The 19,503-nt window shown below is 36.4% G+C and overlaps 1 protein-coding gene across 1 annotated transcript in view; it reads right to left on the bottom strand.

The window, feature by feature from the left end:
- Positions 1 to 19,503, bottom strand: part of UVRAG (UV radiation resistance associated) — a 436,868-nt gene that overhangs the window by 196,685 nt on the left and 220,680 nt on the right. The window contains exon 8 of the mRNA XM_044668156.1: positions 18,561 to 18,687. Coding sequence (XP_044524091.1) covers positions 18,561 to 18,687 — 127 coding nt within the window. The remainder of the gene's footprint in view (positions 1 to 18,560; positions 18,688 to 19,503) is intronic.

Raw genomic sequence — 19,503 nt, 5'->3', positions numbered from 1 at the left:
CTCACCACTTACATACCCAATCTTTTGCCAAGACCTGACAATTTCACCTTTGCAACAACTCTGGCATATACCCTCCTTCTCTCCTCTAAAACTACTACCACTCTGGTACAAGACCTCATCTCCTCATGCCTACATTACTACAATAGCTTCTTGGTGGGTCTGTCTAATTGATCCACTAAAGTGATTTTCTTAAAATTCAGGGCTGATCATGTCATTCTCCTACTCATTAACAACCTCCAGTAGCTTCCTAATCCCTATTGCAAGAGTAAATACAAAATATTTTCTGGCATTCCAATTCTTTCATAATCTCTCTCCTACCTCTCTTCTTATACTTTGTTGCTTGTCACGTATTCCTAGATCCAATGACACTGTTCTTTGGGCTTTTTCACAAAAAAGATACTCCATCTCTGGGTATTTTCTCTTGTTGTCTCCCAGGCCTAGAATGCTCTTTCCCTCTGCTCCAGCTACTGATGTCCCTGGTTCTCTCTCTTTTTTTTTAATTCCCAACTAAATTTTTCCAAAAAGGCATTCTATACAAAGCTTTCCCTACTCTCTTTTAATCCCCATGTTTCCCCTCTTTTAATTATTTCTTATTTATCCTGTATATAGCTTGCTTTTTATGTATTTGTTTGCATGCTTTTTTCCTCATTTGCTTGCAAATTCCTTGAGGGTAGGAATTGTCTTGTCTCTTTTTGTATTCCTATTGTAATACAGTGCTAGGGGTACTTAATAAATATTTACTGATTGACTGAGATGGTTGATTTATATAGGAGAGTTTGCTACTTCTATGCCATTAGTTCACTGAAATGTTATCTCATTAAGAGTTCTTGGTGTTGTAAACCATTTATCACTTGTGTAGTATCCCTGTATTTGAGAGGCTATGGAGATTAAAAAAAACTATCTAGTTTTGTAGGTTATATAATTTTTTTGTAGGTCATATAAGTTTTTTGTGTTTTGTAGGTCACATTTTGTAAGTCATAATCCAGAATTACAATAGTCTCTTAAAATCAGAAAAAGAATCTTTTAAAAGTATTACAATATCAGACAATAAGAAACAAAAAATCCATTTACTGTGACACAAATTTATAAACTACATATTTAATATGAATAATGTGTTGACGTGGAATCTAGTGACCCCAAACTTGTGGCCTAGTGAGATCTGATGAACCTCAAGTTTTAGAAATAGCTTGTAGGTTGGAGACCCCCAAAGCTTGTGCTTGTTCCCAGTTCCCTGTTCCTATGAGAATCCACCCTGAAAGGACTCCCAGACTAGCAGTAGCAGACTGAATAATGGACCCTGGGGTAAACACTAAAAATCCTTTTGTCTTAGGTAATCTTCCCCATTGTATCAGAGACCCTTTCCCAAGAAGGCACACCTGGGGAGGAACCATCCTAGAGTATCCATTGTAAGCAGCCCCTTGGATAGCTCAGCCCCTAGAGCTGAAGACTGTAGATCCTTAGGTCCCTGGTTCTATTCTAGCTCAGGCTCTAAGGAGGAGTCATCATCTAGCATCTAGCTCAGGGACCAGAGCAAGCAGAATTCAATCCTCAACTCTGCATAAGGGACAAGTCCAGGCTCTGAATGGAGGCATAATCAGCCCTGTTCCTCCTTTCTTTCCCTTAATTAAAGAGTGGCTTTTATGACTATTTAATAGTTCTGTGTTTTTTCTAAGTTAACAATGCAAAATAACAATACATGAGGAATGTAATATAAATAAGGTAATAAAATATATTATGAATAATGAAAAAATATTTCAAAACCCCACAGTAACATAGGAGTAAAGTATTTTTCATGATTTGAAGAGTCAATTTCTTCATTTCGCTAAGTAATGAGAAAATCAGAAGTAAAAAGACTTATTCCAGATCACAAAGCAAATTAATGGCTGAGTTATTATTGGGAATCAAGTCTCCTGAATTTCATTTCATTGGGTACCCAAATCCTATTAGAATTAACTTTTTATTCTTGATGAATAAGGAGCAAAAGAGGAAAAATTTCTAACCTATAGTAAAACAGTTCCACAAAGGATGATAGCAGGTATGGCAGAGGTGTAAACTGACTCAACCATTCTGGAAAAATATTGGACCCAGATTTTAAGGTCTGGCCCAGATTCGGTCATGGCCAGAGAAATCACACTGACAGTGCAATACACAAGAAGAGGCTCATTTATTGGCTAGCAGTGATGCTAGGGCCAGTAGGCAGAGAGGCTTGCCTGAATGACCCCTTGTGTTCCTTAGCCAAGGGATTTTATAGGGTTTCTGGAGAAGGGGGGTCTGGGAATATACATAATCAAGGGGGTGTTAGTGTCAGGGGTCAGGAAGTATCTAACAACCATCCATCAAAGGAGTTTCAGGGTCAGGGATCAAGAAGCATCTGGCAAACATCCATCAAGGGGGGAGATAAGGAAGACAGTTATGTGCTGGGAACTATTTGGAGCTGGAGGTTAATTTTAGGCCTATCACAGGGGGAAAATAAGGAAGAGAGTTATGTGCTGGGAAACATTTTGGGGCCGGAGGTTAATTTTAGGCCCAGAGGTTAATTTTAGGCCCATCAGGGAACAATTTGGATTGTATTCTCTTTGATCCATGCAATAAGAAATGATAAGAAGGATAAATTAAGAAAAATCTGGAAAGATCTACATGAACTGATGCAAAATGAAGCGAGCAGAACCAGGAGAACATTGTATAGTATTATAAGGAAAGTCCTTGTAACAATACACAGTAACAACAATATTATATAATAAACACTTATGAATGACTTTGCTGTTCTCAGCAGTACTGATTCAAGAAAACCTCAAGGACTTACAATGAAAAACTCCATCTGCCTCTAGAGAAAGAACTGATAGAGTCTGAGTACAGACTAAGATATATTTCACATTTGTTTGTTGGAATTCTCTTTCACAAAATGACTAATAAGGAAAGATGTTTTATACTAATATAAATGTAAATCTATATCAGATTGCTTGCCATTTCAGGAAGGGAAGAGGAGAGGGAGTAGAAAAATCTGGCTCAGACTTTTAAAAAAAAAGTCAAAAATTATTTGTTTTTTTTTTTATGTTAGAATGGAAATTCACTTTTCAGATACCAAAAGGGAAAAACATTAAATTAAAAAAATAATTTAGCTAGTGTTCACCATATTTTCTACATGGAGGCTCTATGTTACAGTGAGAAAAAAACTTTATCCATGGGATTATTGGGTTTAGAATTTGAAAAGTACCTTAAGATTATAATTAATTTTTCTTATATAAAATACAGGCCTTTTTAAAAAAAACTTTAAAGTGTTGTCTCTAAAACTAAAATCATTGTCTATAAAAGGTCTTTCATGTTTAAAAGCTAGATTGAGGGCCTCATTGGTATATTTCATCTAGGAACTAGCTTAAAAACCTCATTATTTAGATAAGGAAGACAAGAGATATCTTATCATTTTTATAAATTAGGAAACTGAAGGGAGAAGGAAAATACCTTCATTACAAATTATATAACTAGTGGTTACCCTACTTGAAATTGGGTGACTTGGCTGTGTTTTGAATTACCCTACTTTATGGGGACTTGACTGAGTAAATATCAAATCTACTTAAACATATAAATAAAAGTCAAACACATTTTATATCAACCCAAAAACAACAAATAGCAATAATATCCTTCTTCCACTAAAGTTCCTTCAGAGAACAAGCACTTCCAAATTAATTTACTGTAACTTCAGTTATCTTTATATAACATTGTCAATAAATTATTATCTATTTGTTGTTGTTGCTGTTAAGTCATTTCAGTTATGACCAAATCTGTTTGACCCCATTTGGGGATTTTTTGGCAAAGATACCAGAGTGGTTAGTCATGTTCTTCTCCAGCTCATTTTATTGATGGGTAACTGAGGCAAACAAGGCTAGTGACTTGCCCAGGATCATACGATTCTGATAATTCAGTAAGCATCTGAAGCAAGATCTGAACTCAGGAAAATGAGACTTCTTGACTCCAGGCCCAAAACTCTATCCACTGAGTCACCTAGTTGCTCATATTATCAATTACTCCCTTATCATAAAGTTTAAATGCCTGCATTTAAAATGCCTCTTTGTTCTCTATCTCAGTGTGGTAAAGGTCTGAAGTTTTGCTCTAGCTAAGCTGCCATCTTCCAAGCGTTTTTGCTGTGTTTCTCTGGCTTTCTACTCTAGTTACCTCCCCAGTGCCTGTGTACAACTCCAACGCCAGCAAGGCACTCTCTCTGGGCTGGTGGCATGCTTGCCTGGAGATTTTAGGGGCCACTGAAGACTCCCCGTGGGGGAGGGGCCCTGGGATTCTCCTTCTTCAGACCTTTACCATACTGAGATAGAGAACAAAGGGCTTCAAGAGTAAAGAAAACCAGGTCTAAGAGGAGGAAAGAGCAGTGGGACCCTACTGCTGGACAGCTGAGGGAAAACACTCCATATTCTCCTCCCCCTCTTTTTCTTTTCCCCCCTTCTCTTGAGGTTTTAGCCTTAGGGAACATTAAGCAATACAGACTAATCCAGGCTTAATCCCATCAATTGGACAGCCAAGAAGTCTTGAGAGGACAGCCAAGAAGTTTAGAGAGGGCAGTCCCCCACAGACGGCAGAGAACCCAACTACAAACCTCCATTGCCAGCTGAGGGATGATCTTTCATCAAAGCTCATTAAATCCATCTGATTAAACTAGCAGAACATAAAAGGAAAAAAATATGAGTAAACAACAGAAAAAGAGAAAAGAAATTAAAATTGACAGCTTCTTTCCAGGAAGGGAAAAGAGAGCAAATTAAATAGAAGAAGAGGAGGAAGCCCCAGTGAATTGGACACAGGATTTGGAAGATCTTAAAATTCAATTAACTCAAGAACTTCAGGAACTCAGCAAACAAGAGAGGCTGAAGACAATTTGAAAAAGAAAATACATGAACTAAAACAAGAAAATAAAGTCCTAAAAGCTAAAATTGACCAACTCAAAAACAAAGCATAGACGAAACAGATAGCAAAACTATACTAGTGGTTGACCTCAACGTTCCACTATCAGATCTAGTTAAATCAAACCAAAAAATAAGTAAGAAAGAGATAAGAGAGGTGAATGAAATCCTAGAAAAATTAGAGTTAATAGATATATGGAGAAAAATAAATAGGGACAAAAAGGAATATACCTTCTTCTTTGAACATGGAACATTAACAAAGACTGACCATGTACTAGGGCATAGAAACATGGCAAACAAATACAAAAAAGCAGAAATAATAAATGCAACCATATCAGATCATAATGCAATAAAAATAGTTATTAGCAAGGATAAATGGAGAGGCAAACCAAAAACTAATTGGAAATTAAATAATATGATTCTCCAAAATAACTTAAAGAACAAATCAAAGAAACAATTTATAATTTCATTAAAGAAAATGACAATGATGAGACTTCTTACCAAAACCTATTGGATGCAGCCAAATCAGTTCTAAGGGGAAAATTTATATCCGTGAGTGCATATATTAACAAATTAGGGAGGACAGAGGTTAATGAATTGGGCATGCAACTTAAAAAACTAGAAAGTGAACAAATTAAAAATCCCCAGATGAAAACTAAATTAGAAATACTAAAAATCAAAGGAGAAATTAATAAAATAGAAAGTAAAAGAACTATTGAATTTATAAATAAGACTAGAAGTTGATATTTTGAAAAAACAGATAAAACAGACACAGTACTGGTAAATCTAATAAAACAAAGGAAAGAAGAAAACCAAATTAACAGTATCAAAGATGAAAAGGGAGACCATACCTCTAATGAAGAGGAAATTAAGGCAATAATTAAAAACTATTTTGCCCAACTATATGGCAATAAATATAGCAATCTAGGTGATATAGATGAATATTTACAAAAATATAAAATGCCTAGATTAACAGCACAAGAAATAAAATACTTAATCCAATATCAGAAAAAGAAATTGAACAAGCCATCAAAGAAATCCCTGAGAAAAAAATCACCAGGACCCAAAGGATTCACAAATGAATTCTATCAAACATTCAAAGAACAAATAATCCCAATACTATACAAATTATTTGACATAACAAGCAAAGAAGGAGTCCTACTAAATTCTTTTTATGACACAAATATGGTACTGATTCCAAAGCCAGGCAGACCAAAAACAGAAAAAGAATATTATAGGCCAATCTCCTTAATGAACATAGGTACAAAAATCTTAAATAAAATACTAGCAAAAAGACTCCAGCAAGTAATGAAGAGGGTTATCCATCATGATTAGGTGGGATTTATACCAGGAATGCAAGGATGCTTCAACATTAGGAAAACCATCCTCATAATTGACCATATCAACAAGCTAACAAACAAAAATCATATGATTATCTCTATAGATGCTGAAAAAGTCTTTGACAAAATACAACACCCATTCCTATTTAAAACACTAGAAAGTATAGGAATAGAAGGACCTTTCCTAAAAAATAATAAACAGTATATATCTAAAACCATCAACAAGCATCATATCCAATGGGGATAAATTAGAAGCCTTCCAAACAAGATCAGGCATGAAACAAGGATGCCCATTATCACCTCTATTATTTAACATTGTACTAGAAACACTAGCAGTAGCATTTAGAGAAGAAAAAGAAATTCAAGGTATCAAAATAGGCAATGAGGAGACTAAGCTATCACTCTTTGCAGATGATATGATGGTCTACTTAAGAAATCCTAGAGAATCAACTAAAAAGCTAGTAGAAATAATCAATAACTTTAGCAAAGTTGCAGGATACAAAATAAATGCACATAAATCATCAGTAATTCTATATATTTCCAACACATCACAGCAGCAAGAGGTAGAAAGAGAAACACCATTTAAAATCACCCTAGATAATATAAAATACTTATGAATCTATCTACCAAAACAAACACAGGAATTATACGAAAAAAACTACAAAACACTTTCCAAACAATTAAAACTAGATCTAAACAATTAGAAAAACATTGATTTGTAATGGGTAAGATGAGCTAACATAATAAAAATGATGATTCTATCCAAATTAATTTATTTATTTAGTGCCATGCCTATCAAACTACCAAAAAACTTTTTTTACAAAATTAGAAAAAACTGTAACAAAGTTCATTTGGAATAACAAAAGATCAAGAATATCAAGGGAAATAATGAAAAAAAAAATGTGAAGGAAGGTGGCCTAGCAGTACCAGATATCAAGCTGTACTATAAAGAAGTGGTCATCAAAACACTATGGTACTGACTAAGAGACAGAAGGGAGGATCAGTGGAAAAGACTTGGGGTAAGTGATGTCAGCAAGACAGTCTATTATAAAGCCAAAGAGCCCAACTTTTGGGACAAAAATCCACTATTTGACAAAAACTGCTGGGAAAATTGGAAAACAATATGGGAGAGATTAGGTTTAGATCAATATCTTACACACTACACCATGATAAATTCAGAATGGGTGAATGGACTCGAATATAAAAAAGGAAACTATAAGAAAATTAGGCAAACACAGAATAGTATACTTATCAGATCTCTCGGAAAGAAAAGGTTTTAAAACCAAGCAAGAGTTAGAAAAAATTACAAAATGTAAAATAAATAGCTTTGATTACGTTGAATTAAAGAGGTTTTGTACAAACAAAAACAATGAAACCGAAATCAGAAGGGAAACAACAAACTGGGAAAAAATGTTTATAACAAAAAACTCTGACAAAGGTCTAATTACTCAAATATACAAGGAGCTAAATCAATTGTACAAAAAAATCAAGCCATTCCCCAATCAATAAATGGGAAAGTGGCATGAATAGGCAATTTTCAGATAAAGAAATCCAAACTATCAATAAGCACATGAGAAAGTGTTCTAAATATCTAATAATTAGAGAAATGCAAATCAAAACAACACTGAGGTATCACCTTACACCTAACAGATTGGCTAACATGACAGTAGGGGAGAGTAATGAATATTGGAGGGGATGTGGCAAAATTGGGACATTAATGCACTGCTTGTGGAGTTGTGAATTGATCCAACCATTCTGGATGGCAATCTGGAACTATGAGCTCTAAAAGACTTCCTGCCCTTTGATCCAGCTATACCACTGCTAGGTTTGTACCCCACAGAGATCATAGGGAAAAAGACATGAACAAAAATAATTATAGCCTTGCTCTTTGTGGTGGCAAAAACCTGGAAAAGGAGGGTATGCTCTTCAATTGGGGAATGGCTGAACAAATTGTGGTATATGCTGGTGATGGAATACTATTGTGCTCAAAGGAATAATAAACTGGAGGAATTCCATGTGAACTGGAACGGCCTCCAGGAATTGATACAGAGTGAAAGGAGTAGATTCAGGAGAACATAGTAGACAGAGACTGATACACTGTAGTAAAATCGAATGTAATGGACTTCTGTACTAACAGTAATGCAATGACCCAAGACAATTCTGAGGGATTTGTGGAAAAGAATGCTACCTACATTCAGAGGAAGAACTACAGGAGTGGAAACACAGAAGAAAAACAACTGCTTGAACACATGGATTGTTGGGGACATGATTTAGGATGTAGACTCTAAACCACCCTAGGGCAATTATCAATAATATGGAAATAGGTCTTGAGGGATGACACATAAAGAAACCAATGGAAATGCGCATTGGCTACTGAGGGTGGGGGGAATTGAGGGGAAGAGAGTAAGACTATGAATCATGGAACCATGGAAAAAAATTTTATTTTATTTTATTTTTTCTAAAACAAACAAACAAACAAACAAACAAACAAACAAACAAACAAACAAATAAATAAATAAATGAATAAATGGGGAATAAAATGCCTCTTATATTAAGGCACAATCCTCAACATTCACAAGTTTAACTTTGAAGACTTCAAGCATTCATGTGATTTTATTTTGTTGGTAATCACATACATTCACAGCAACATGAAAAATGAGAGGTATGATATGCAAAAGTACATGGACTAATTGGTATCCTACTAGACATTTCCCTGGTCTTGTTTACTCTACCATGGTACACAAAGCTCCCTGTGCATTTGTTGCATATTTTCATTGTTTGTTTTTAAATTTAAGTTTTGTGTTAAAATTACCCCTTCCCCCCAAATCCTTTGCGCTCCACGTCCAAGTGTGCAAAAGCAGTGATGCAGCTTAGTGAGAAAATAAAGGTGTTAGATAAATTTTGTGCAGGAATGTCTATAGCTACAATTGAACTGACAAGCTATCTAGAGAAATTGAGACTGCCAAACCCCCATTCTGACCACAGTCTCAAGGTTAAACATCAACTCATCGTTGGAGTATTCTGACAGCAGTTACTAAATTCCCAGTAACCTCTCTCTTGAGTTTTCAGAGGTTGGCCAAGATAGAGAGGTTCACAGCATTATAGTAAGACCCTGACACCACCATCTGACACAGTAGAGGATCTGGAATCTGATTCAGATTAAAAAATGTTTTCATTTTAAGTATTTTATTTGCTATGCAGTATTTATGGTACTACAGATTTCGTGTTTTACAAAAAGTGATTGTCTGAAATCGATGTTTTATTTTGTTTTTTAATTGAGATGTTAGTATAAAAGGTCACAGAATTCTAGGAAATTACTAACAAGAAAAAATGTTTTATGTGTTAATTATATTTTGTATATGGTATTTTATGGGTTATTTCATGGTTACTGATAGGAAAAATGCATATTATTAGAATTAATGTTTTATTATGAAAAACTAAATGCAGAAAAGTATATTTTCAATTATCTCTAGCAAAATATTACAGTTTTTGGTGGTCACAGGAACCTAACCCCTTATTTTCCTATTAGTTTGATATATAAACTTTAACTTTTAGGCCATTTCATAGGAAATGTTACAACTGCAAAAGCTAAGGATTAACTCTTCTTAAATATAACATTATCAAATCTATTTAGGACTCCTTTCTTGCAGTTTCAGATGTTTACAAGAAAGTTCTCCAAATGGTTGCTTTCCTTAATCCAGCCATCTTAACCTACTCAATCATAGAGTAGCAGCTGTTCCTACCTACCACTCATTTCCTAAAGATCAACCTATTTAGGAGAAAACTCCCCTTAAAAAAGAAGTTCCTCTCTTTTGAATGCCCCTGTCTTATAAAAGGTGATCCTAAAAATCTTCATAAATTTCCATGGAGCACTGGTCTTTAAGGCTTCTTGGTTTATAAATATTTATGTCAGGGTCAAAGAGGATCCCTAAAAGACACACCCAGTTTTAAGACCTAGGATTTTATGAAATTGCAACTCCATCTCTCCATTGTTGCTGAAGGGGAAAGGGGGAAAAACCAAAAATATATAACTCTTTGAAGGAATGGGATGATTGAAAATAATTGTATAAAGATATTAATGAAGTGACACTTGGTTTTTCTTTAATATCATAAGCTAAACTGCTAAGCCATGCTAGAAGTGAAAGTCTATTTGTGGATTTGTTATTTGTTTTTATAATTAATACCAAAGAGTTTAGTCCTTAAACTAGAAGTTAATCCAAGATCACAAAATTTAAAAACCACTTCAAAGCAACAGAGAAACACATCTTATTATATAAGGAGTGGGGGTGGGGGGAAGCACAAAGGAGTTAAATAATTCAATAAATCATCAAAATGAATATAATCTTTTTTTCATCTCTCCAATAAAATATCTTGTATCCCAGTGGTTCCCAAACTTTTTTGGCCTGCTGCCTCCTTTCCAGAAAAAATATTACTTAGCCCCCTGGAAATTAATTTAAAAAAATTTTAATAGCAATTAATAGAAAAGATAAATGCACCTGTGGCCATCACCTCCCCTCCTGGATTGCTGCAGCATCCACCAGCGGGCGGTAGCGCCCACTTTGGGAATCACTACTGTATCTTGAAGTATTTTACATATAAATAGTATATCTATATCTATCTACATACATAAATACATATGTATGTGTGCATATATACATGCACGCATGCACCTGGATTCTTCCAAGAACTTAAATTAATCCATATGGTGCTATTGGGAGGTAGTGATCCTTGATGAACAGATGTGTAAAAAGACAAACATGTGGAGTAATTCTTTTTTGGTTGTTCAGTAGCAAGGCCAAGATTAAAAATCAGAAGTTCCAGCCTGTCAGACATGACTCCAAATTCACTGATTCAAAACCCTAAGGCAAAATAAGTACTAGCAAGTGAAAAACGTCACCCTGAATAAGAAGTCCTAAACATAATTCATATTAGTGAACTATTTCACCACCATAAAGTGCATTAAATCTCCACTACAATTGAAAGAGACAAATTTTTTTCTTCCACCACAGCAAAACTAGTAAAGCAATAACTTCGGCAAACCGCAGTCTTCTGTAAATGAATTTGATGAAATCACACAACATACCCAAATAATTTGTACTTAAGGGCACACGGGAACTTATTTCACCACCACTATGTACTACTAAGAAAATCCTAAGTGGAATTATTAAGTTTAACCTGTTGTATAAAAAGTATTTTCTAAGTTACATTTGTTTTTATTGGAATGTATTTGGCAATTTTCCTATAAAGAAGGCTGCCGGCTATAATGAAAAAAGTATAATAAAGTGGAATCAAAGGTCTTCTATTCAAATTCCAGCTCCAGTATTTCCTAATTTTGTCACTGTGAAAAAGTCTCTCATTACCATCTCTCATTCTTGGTTTCCTCCTTTCCAAAAAAGAAGATGGAAGATGATAATCTTAGGAGTCATCTAGTCCAACCCTCTCATTTCACAAAAGAGGAAACTGAGACTCAAAGGAACTAAGAGACTTACCCAAGGTCACACAGAGTTAAGTGGCAAATCTGGGATTCAGGTATAGGTCCTGCTCGTCTAAGATCAGGTAAAGATTGTGCTAACCAGGTGATCCTTAAGATGCCTCCCAACTCTGTATTCTATTTCCTACCACTATCAGGGAGGTTAGAACAGGAATTTTCAAAACCAACTTATCAGGCCCAACTTATACATTTGGATGCTTAGCCTGACAGATTCCCAAATGAATAGCTTCTCCCTCACTCTTACCTGCCTCAATTTTCTGACAAGGATAGGGGCAAGTAGCCTTTACTTCTCTGCTTAGGACCAACCCCATAAGCACACATCCAAATATAAGATTACTTAGACGTAAAAACTGCTTGTCCTCACCAAAGAAGGAGTCAATCAACAAATATTTTTAATCTAATCTTTTTTAATCTTATTCTGTGCTAAGCAGCATTCTAAGGAATACAAAACCATATATATGTTGATACTGCTTCAATGTGGTAAGATAACCTAAAAAAAATTAGTGTATTAAACTGAGCTCAATAGGCAATGAAACTGACTTTACATAAGACATAACGAAGAATTTCTTTACTACAAAGATGATAAATATGGAAACTGACTACCAAGAAAGGTTATGACTCTATCCCTGGAGATCTTTTAAAAAGGGTAGAAACCACGTGTCTTAAAGGTTCACTTGCATACAGCTCAGAAAACATTGTAGATTCCCTTCCAATGCCAAAATTTTGCAAAGCCTTCAACTACAAATATTTGTATATGGTGTAATAATAATACATTTATATAGAGTTTACAGTTGCAAAGTGTTTTACAAATAACTTATTTTACTCTACAACCCTGAGAGGTAGGAAGTTAATACTTTTAATAATTTTAATAAATCTCCATTTTGGGGATGAGGAAACTTAGGTAAAGAGAGGTTAAGTGATTTGCCTAAGATTACACATAAAAAATATATACATATTTAAACACATACAATGGATTCTATAGAACATTTTGCCTTTTGGAAAAAGGTATTAAATTAGCTCCTTAATTTCCTTTTCTAGTTTCCTTTAAAATTTTAAATTCATGAATCTATTTTTATAATATCCACTCCAACTAATTCAATAAGCAGCCTCTCCAAGTATCTACTAATGTGTCTTCCCTTTGAGATTACCTTGAATATGTCTTTTTTTTAAAACCCTTATCTTCTGTCTTAGTATCAATACTGGGTATTGGTTCTAAGATAGAAGAGTGGTAAGGGCTAGGCAATGGGGGTTAAGTGATTTGCCCAGGGTCACACAGCTAGGAAGTGTCTGAGGTCAAATTTGAACCCTGGACCTCCTGTCTCTGGGTCTGACTCTCAATCCACTGGGCCACCCAACTGCCCCCAAATATATCTTGTATAAACATAATTATTTGCATGTTCTTCCCCACCCCCTAACTCCATGAGAATATGAGCTTCTCAAGACTAATGCCTTTTTTTTGTCTTTATTTTTCTTCAAAGTGCTCAGTACAGTTATTTATTGAGCACACAGTTAAGCATTCAATAAATAATAATATCTAGCATTTATATAATGCTCTAAGATTTGCAAAATGCTTTCCAAATATTATCTTCTTGGATCCTCACAACAACACTGAGAAGTTTTTATTATATAATCTCCATTTTATAGATAAGAAACTAAGGCAGGAAAGGCTAAATGGCTTAGCCAGGGTCATATAACTAGTATGTGTAAGATTTAGTCTTAGTTCCTCTGATTGGTATTGGGGGGTAGTGGTGACTGGGCAGACACAGGCAGGAATAAGACAGAGTATTGGTAGTGATGGAGTGGAGGCCATTACTGGTTTAACAGTAGACTAATATGGTATGCTGTACAAGGTGGCCATGCCACCAGCCACATTTTCCTTCGCTGGCCTCCATCATGTGGTGAACATGAGCCCCCTGCCCTCTGCCTTCAATGTAGCATCATCACTGATTCAGGATCCAGAAATCCACTATCCCCCCATTCATTATGCTCAGCTTCCCCCAACTTCTCTGCAGTTTATTGGATCTCCTTACACTATGCCCTATGCTATGCCTCCCAATTTTCTCCGTAGTCTTCTGCTCTCACCTTCTGCCAACCTCACATATTCCTCACTTTGTGCCATATACCTCACTCTTGGCAGAAGGGGCTACTCCTCCCCCTCCCCCCTCCCCCCCCAACCACATCTCTAGTCCATTCTTTCAAAAAAGTCCCTCCTGCCACTTCTCCACCAAGTCAACTGCAGCATCACTCAGGTACTCAGCCAGTGGACCTCACCCCAGGCCAAGTGCCCATTTACTATCAGATGTCTCGGCTTCCCACTGGGTATACGACACATGAAATCCCTTCAACAAGGGCAAGCCCAGATTGCTACCCCTGTACTGCATGAGGTCCAGTATGTTCCAGATGTAACTGCTTCCAATGGAGGACAGAGATCCTCATAGTGTGGCACATAGCTAGAAGGGAACAGAGCACAATCTCCTCCCCCTCTCCACATACACCTCTCATCACCCGCCCCTCTACCCAGCAGTCCAGTGGGAACACTTTCTTCCTCCCCAGTGTGTGTGTGGGAAGGGGAGCAGTGCTAGCACTCTTTTCTAAAAGGCTTGCCATCACGGTCTATAGCATTCAGAGTACTCTTCTAGTCACAGTAATACAATATAGCTTCTACTACTTCAATGAAGTTAAATTCTAAGGATAATTCAATGAAACAAATATTTTTTTCATACCTATTATGTGTACTGCTCTGTACCAGGCATGTGAGGGGATCAAAGATATTTAAAAAATAATACTTCTTTTTCACATAAGATATTTTCTACAATAGCTAGTCATGTAAGAAGATTCTCATTACGTATCAAAATTTTATTAATTTCTAAAATGGGCTATTTTTTTCCTTCAACAACAATTATGGAATGACCAAAATCAAGCTCCAAATTACCATCGGTCTAACGTCAAAAACTTTCAGTATCATCAGTCAACATAACACTTTTACTCCAGAATTTGCCTTGACAAATAAGAGACTAAGTAAGTACTGAACTAGAAGCTGGGAACCATAACTAAAAATGAGTGAAACCCTAACCCTCATATTCTTAAGAAGAACTCCTAATACACTAGCCTTATAACAATGTGCAAAAAATATTTGCTAAAAGTTTTATTTTCTATGTGTTTTTAAGACCAAATTTGATTTTTAAGAATCATCAATGAAATATGAGATTAAAAACCCAGATTATACAATTTATTAAAGTTAAAGGAAGGAACCAGGGCTGTGTGTTCCAGAGAGAGTATTTATGCAGATGGCTAGGAGTTTGTTTGTTTTGCAATGATGTGACTACAAAGGTATTTAGGCATGTTGATCAGGGTTTGGATTATGGAACTATAATGTAGTACAATGTTAATGGTGGGCCATTTAAAAGACTCTTAGGTACTTACTGTGAAGATGAGATTAATTCTCCCCTCGCCCACTTTTAGATTTAATCACCAGAAGCGAATACACCCCACTTATCCTTAAGTATAGGGAAGCCTGTGACCCACGTGTGCTATAGTGAGTGAGGAATCAGAATCAACTGATTGCCCCCTTGGCAATACTAAGCAAAGCTAAAGCTACAATTGGTCCATGTAAAGTGGAAGGAATGCACAGGAAGTGATGCAAAAAAGCATCTTTAAAAGCAATGGCAACTTCCTGTGAAAGGAGTTCTTTGGAGTAGAGTTCAAGGATTAGAGTTGGAGGCTGGTGAATGATCTGCTTCATGGACATGAGACTCTGAAATTTGGTGAGACTGTTCTTTGTAATAAAGAACTTCTGGGACAAAATGGAGGATATCTTGAGTGACAGGAACATCGGTTGAAGACCTTGGAATACACCCAGGGTGACGTGAGCCAGGGCCAGAAGACAGTTAGAACCACCCTATAAATACCTAGGGACAACAGCAAACTGGGTCTCATTTTTGAGAATTCCTGGGAGAAGGGTGGATTGGAGGGAGGGTAGGCCCTAGACCAGGGGTCGGCAACCTTTTTGGCCATGAGAGCCATAAACGCCACATTTTTTAAAATGTAATTTTGTGAGAGCCGTACAGTGCTCACAGTCCGCTCCTGTAACAGTGCCTGAAAAAAAAATGGACTTTATGGTTCCTGCAGAAAGAGCCATACATTGCCGACCCCTGCCCTAGACCTACAATCCAGCATCCATATCTGAGTGCCATAGGGAATCAATTACCTGCTAATTAATAGATCTGAGAGAGATATCACCACAACCAACAAGAAGAATATCACTACCTTTCCCTATCCTTTGGCTTGTGCCGCGGCCTGGCTAAGCCAGGGATTGAGAGAGGGAGAAGAAAGCTTCAGCCTATTACTAAATCTATCATCCATTTGATTCAGTTCATCTTTATTTATTTAGATTTAGCTTAATATTCCCAAATCCTTTATCCTATTTCCTTGTTCCTAACCCTTATAGATAGTAAATTAAATCCTATTGCAGTTCAATCAAAGAAGATTGGTGTTCCTTTCCTAATTGGTGAATCATCTATAGCTGATTAGGGAAAGGATTTATAAACCTTAGAATAGCGTTTATCTAGCAAGCATATCTATATCAGCCCAAACCAATCCTTTACCATCAAATTCAACTCGAAGTCAGGGCAAGAGGAGTTGTTAAACACTTATACAACTCCCATTAGGTTCCTGATTTGGGCACTGTTGTGGGGCAGAGGCTTGGCTAAGTTGATCTTCATTGGCTTGGGGTCACTGACACATTGGGTAACCACCTGGCAAACATTTCACCTACTAGCACAGATTCATCCAGCGCCTGTGATTTCCAGTGCCCACCTGGCAGAGTCAGGTCAAGTGAGGCTTCTTATTACCAACCTACCTACAATTCCCTCACAACATCTTGAATCTCTCCCTTAGAAGTATCACATGGGTGAGTGAAAAAGGCTGACTCCTTTTCCTGGATTTTCTGGAGGTACTAGCCTCCAGAGAGGCCCCTCGTCTTGGAGGAGGCCTCGTGGCTAGAATCCTTATTTAATTTACCTCTGGGCCCCGCTTTGCTGGGGCCTCTGAAGCCTTGGTTGGATCGGACTGGGAAGGAGTAATTATCTACTCTCTCTCATTTCCTGACTTTCACTCTTCCTCCTTTTGTAAATAAACTACCATAAAAAAGTCATCCTGATGTGACCACATTTTTATAAATTTAGTCCAACCTTTAATTTTTAACCCTTACATTAATTCTATGCTACATGTTATGATAATAGGTAATGGTCAGATGAAATATAAAAATCAAATTTATGCATCTATTATGTTCTTGATGACCCTGTATTCAATGGAAACTTTGGTATTTCTTAATATCCCATGACATTGACATCCCATGACAGTAAAATAACTTCAAGCACTGATGGTGACCATGAGGGTAGGGATAGTAAAGTATAGTGTACTGAGGAGAGCACTGGAATAAACTTGAAACATAATTCTGAAACTTACTAGTTGGCTGACTTGCAGCTAATCAGTTTACCTCTGATCTAAAATTTGACAGCCAAATGGCATAGAGAGGTAGGCCAGGAATCAGGTAGACCTAAGCATTGAGGACACAAAAAGAGGTGAAAGATAGCATCTGCCCTCAAGAAGCTGATAATCTAAGGGGCAGCTGGGTGGCTCAATGGATTGAGAGCCAGGCCTAGAGACAGGAAGTCCTAGGTTCAAACCCGGCCTCAGACACTTCCTAGCTGTGTGACCCTGGGCAAGTCTCTTAACCTCCCATTGTCCAGCCTTTACCACTCTTCTGCCTTGGAACCAATACAAAGTATTGATTCTAAGATGGAAGGTAAGGGTGTTTTGTTTTGTTTTGTTTTGTTTTGTTTTGTTTTGTTTTGTTTTGTTTTGTTTTTAAGAAGCTGATAATCTAATGGTGGAGATAACATGCAAACAAACATAGAAAGAGTAAACTATAAACAGGATAAATGGGAAATAATTAACAGAGGGAAAGCACTAAGATTAAGAAAAGTTGGAGAAGGAGGTGGGATTTCAGTTGGGAATAAAAAGAAACCAGAGTGGTCATTAGTTAATGTGGAGGAGGGAGAGCATTTCAAGATGTGAAGGACAGCCAGAGAAAATGTTTGGAACTAAGAAATTGTGTGTCTTGTTCATTAAATGGCCAAGAGGACAGTGTCTCTGGATCAAAGAGTACATGTCATGGAGTAAGGTGTAAAAAGACTGGAAAGGTAGAAGGAAGTTGAACTATAAATGATTTTGAATGTCAAAATTGTATCAATAGAAGAAACCACCATATTGAATCACAGATCTCTGAAGTACTAACTACAAAGTACTATGTTGGATAAAGGAAAAAAATTTGAGAGTTCAGTTTGATGAACAGCAAACTACTAAGTCTTTCCAAATACGATTAATAATGAATTTTTCCTTACTTAGTTTTAATCTAGATTCTCTGTGTATATACTCAAATGAAAATGTGGTTTAGCTATTTTCTAATGTGTCCAATTTTTGGTGACCCCATCGGGGTTTTCTTGACAGAGATACAGGTCTGCCATTTCCTTCTCCAGCTCATTTTACAGATGAAGAAACTGAGGCAAGCAGAGCTAAATGACTCAGCTAGGAAGTGTCTGATGCCAGTCAGGAAGTTAAGTCTTCCCAACTCCAGGTCTGTCACGTTAGCCACTATATCACCTAGCTGTCATAATTAGGTGAAAAAGAAAAATGATATTTTTTTCATGCTTTTATTCTGCCTATTAACAGAAAGATGACTACTGGATTACAAAGAGAGGAAGGAAGGGAAACTAAAGAATCAAAAGGCTAGACTGATAAGGCTTCTTCTGTGACTTCACTTACCTTTGTCCTGTAATGAAATTTGCTGCTTGTGCAGTAATGCCACTTCCCTCCCCAAGGCTTTCTTTTGTCTCTCCAGCTCATTTCGAAGAACCAAAAGTTTCAGCTGTAGGCACTCACTCTCCTTTTTCTAGAGAAGGGGGGGAAAAAGGAAAGAAAAGACCTTCTACATTCATAAATATTAAAAAAGAATTGTCAATGAATACTCAACAAACAACTGGCTCTATATCAAGTTTAAACAGTCCCTGTTTAAATAGTCAGAAAATCTAAGGATGAATCTTGCTACTAACTACTTGCTTAACTTTGAGTACTTCATTTCTCCTCCATGGTTTTCTTTGCTACATGAAAAAAAGAGAGCTGGACTAACTGATTTCTAACATTCCTTTCAGTTCTAAAATATATGATGCTGTGAATCTAATTAGAAAGAGAAATAACCTGTATTTAAATGATACTTTTTTGGGGGAGCTACAAATCCTTCAAAGATCATCTGGTATTCACATTATAAAGCAGTGCCAAGTAATGGGGAAAAGCCTTGAATTTGTATTTAGAAGACTTAGTGTTAGTTGTATCAGTTAATCATTACATGCCCCTAAGTAAGTCTTTTAACCTTTCTCCATCTAAGTCTCTTCATCTATTGTAGGACTTAAATTAATATCCAGCAACTCCAAGTATTAACTTTATAAAGTTTATTAATAATCGCTTGAAGTAGAAGGAATAAAAAGGAAATAGAAATTTAAAAATACCTAATTATTTAACAAAATTAAGACCACATGACTAAGTTCTCCTTGCCTGTTAAAAAAGCCCTGACAGGAAGATAAGAGAGCGAGAGGTGGGGCTATACCAAATTTATATCCTCCCTACATCAGTACATAACATGAGGAGAGCGGGGTGCTAGGAATTGTAGTTTTTAGGGTAACAGATTCTAATTACATGCTATATAATGGGG

This window comes from Gracilinanus agilis, chromosome 3 (assembly GCF_016433145.1).
Source record: "Gracilinanus agilis isolate LMUSP501 chromosome 3, AgileGrace, whole genome shotgun sequence".
Taxonomy (NCBI): Eukaryota; Metazoa; Chordata; class Mammalia; order Didelphimorphia; family Didelphidae; genus Gracilinanus; species Gracilinanus agilis.
Note: the sequence above shows the minus strand (reverse complement) of the source record. Positions and strands in the feature narration are given on the sequence as shown.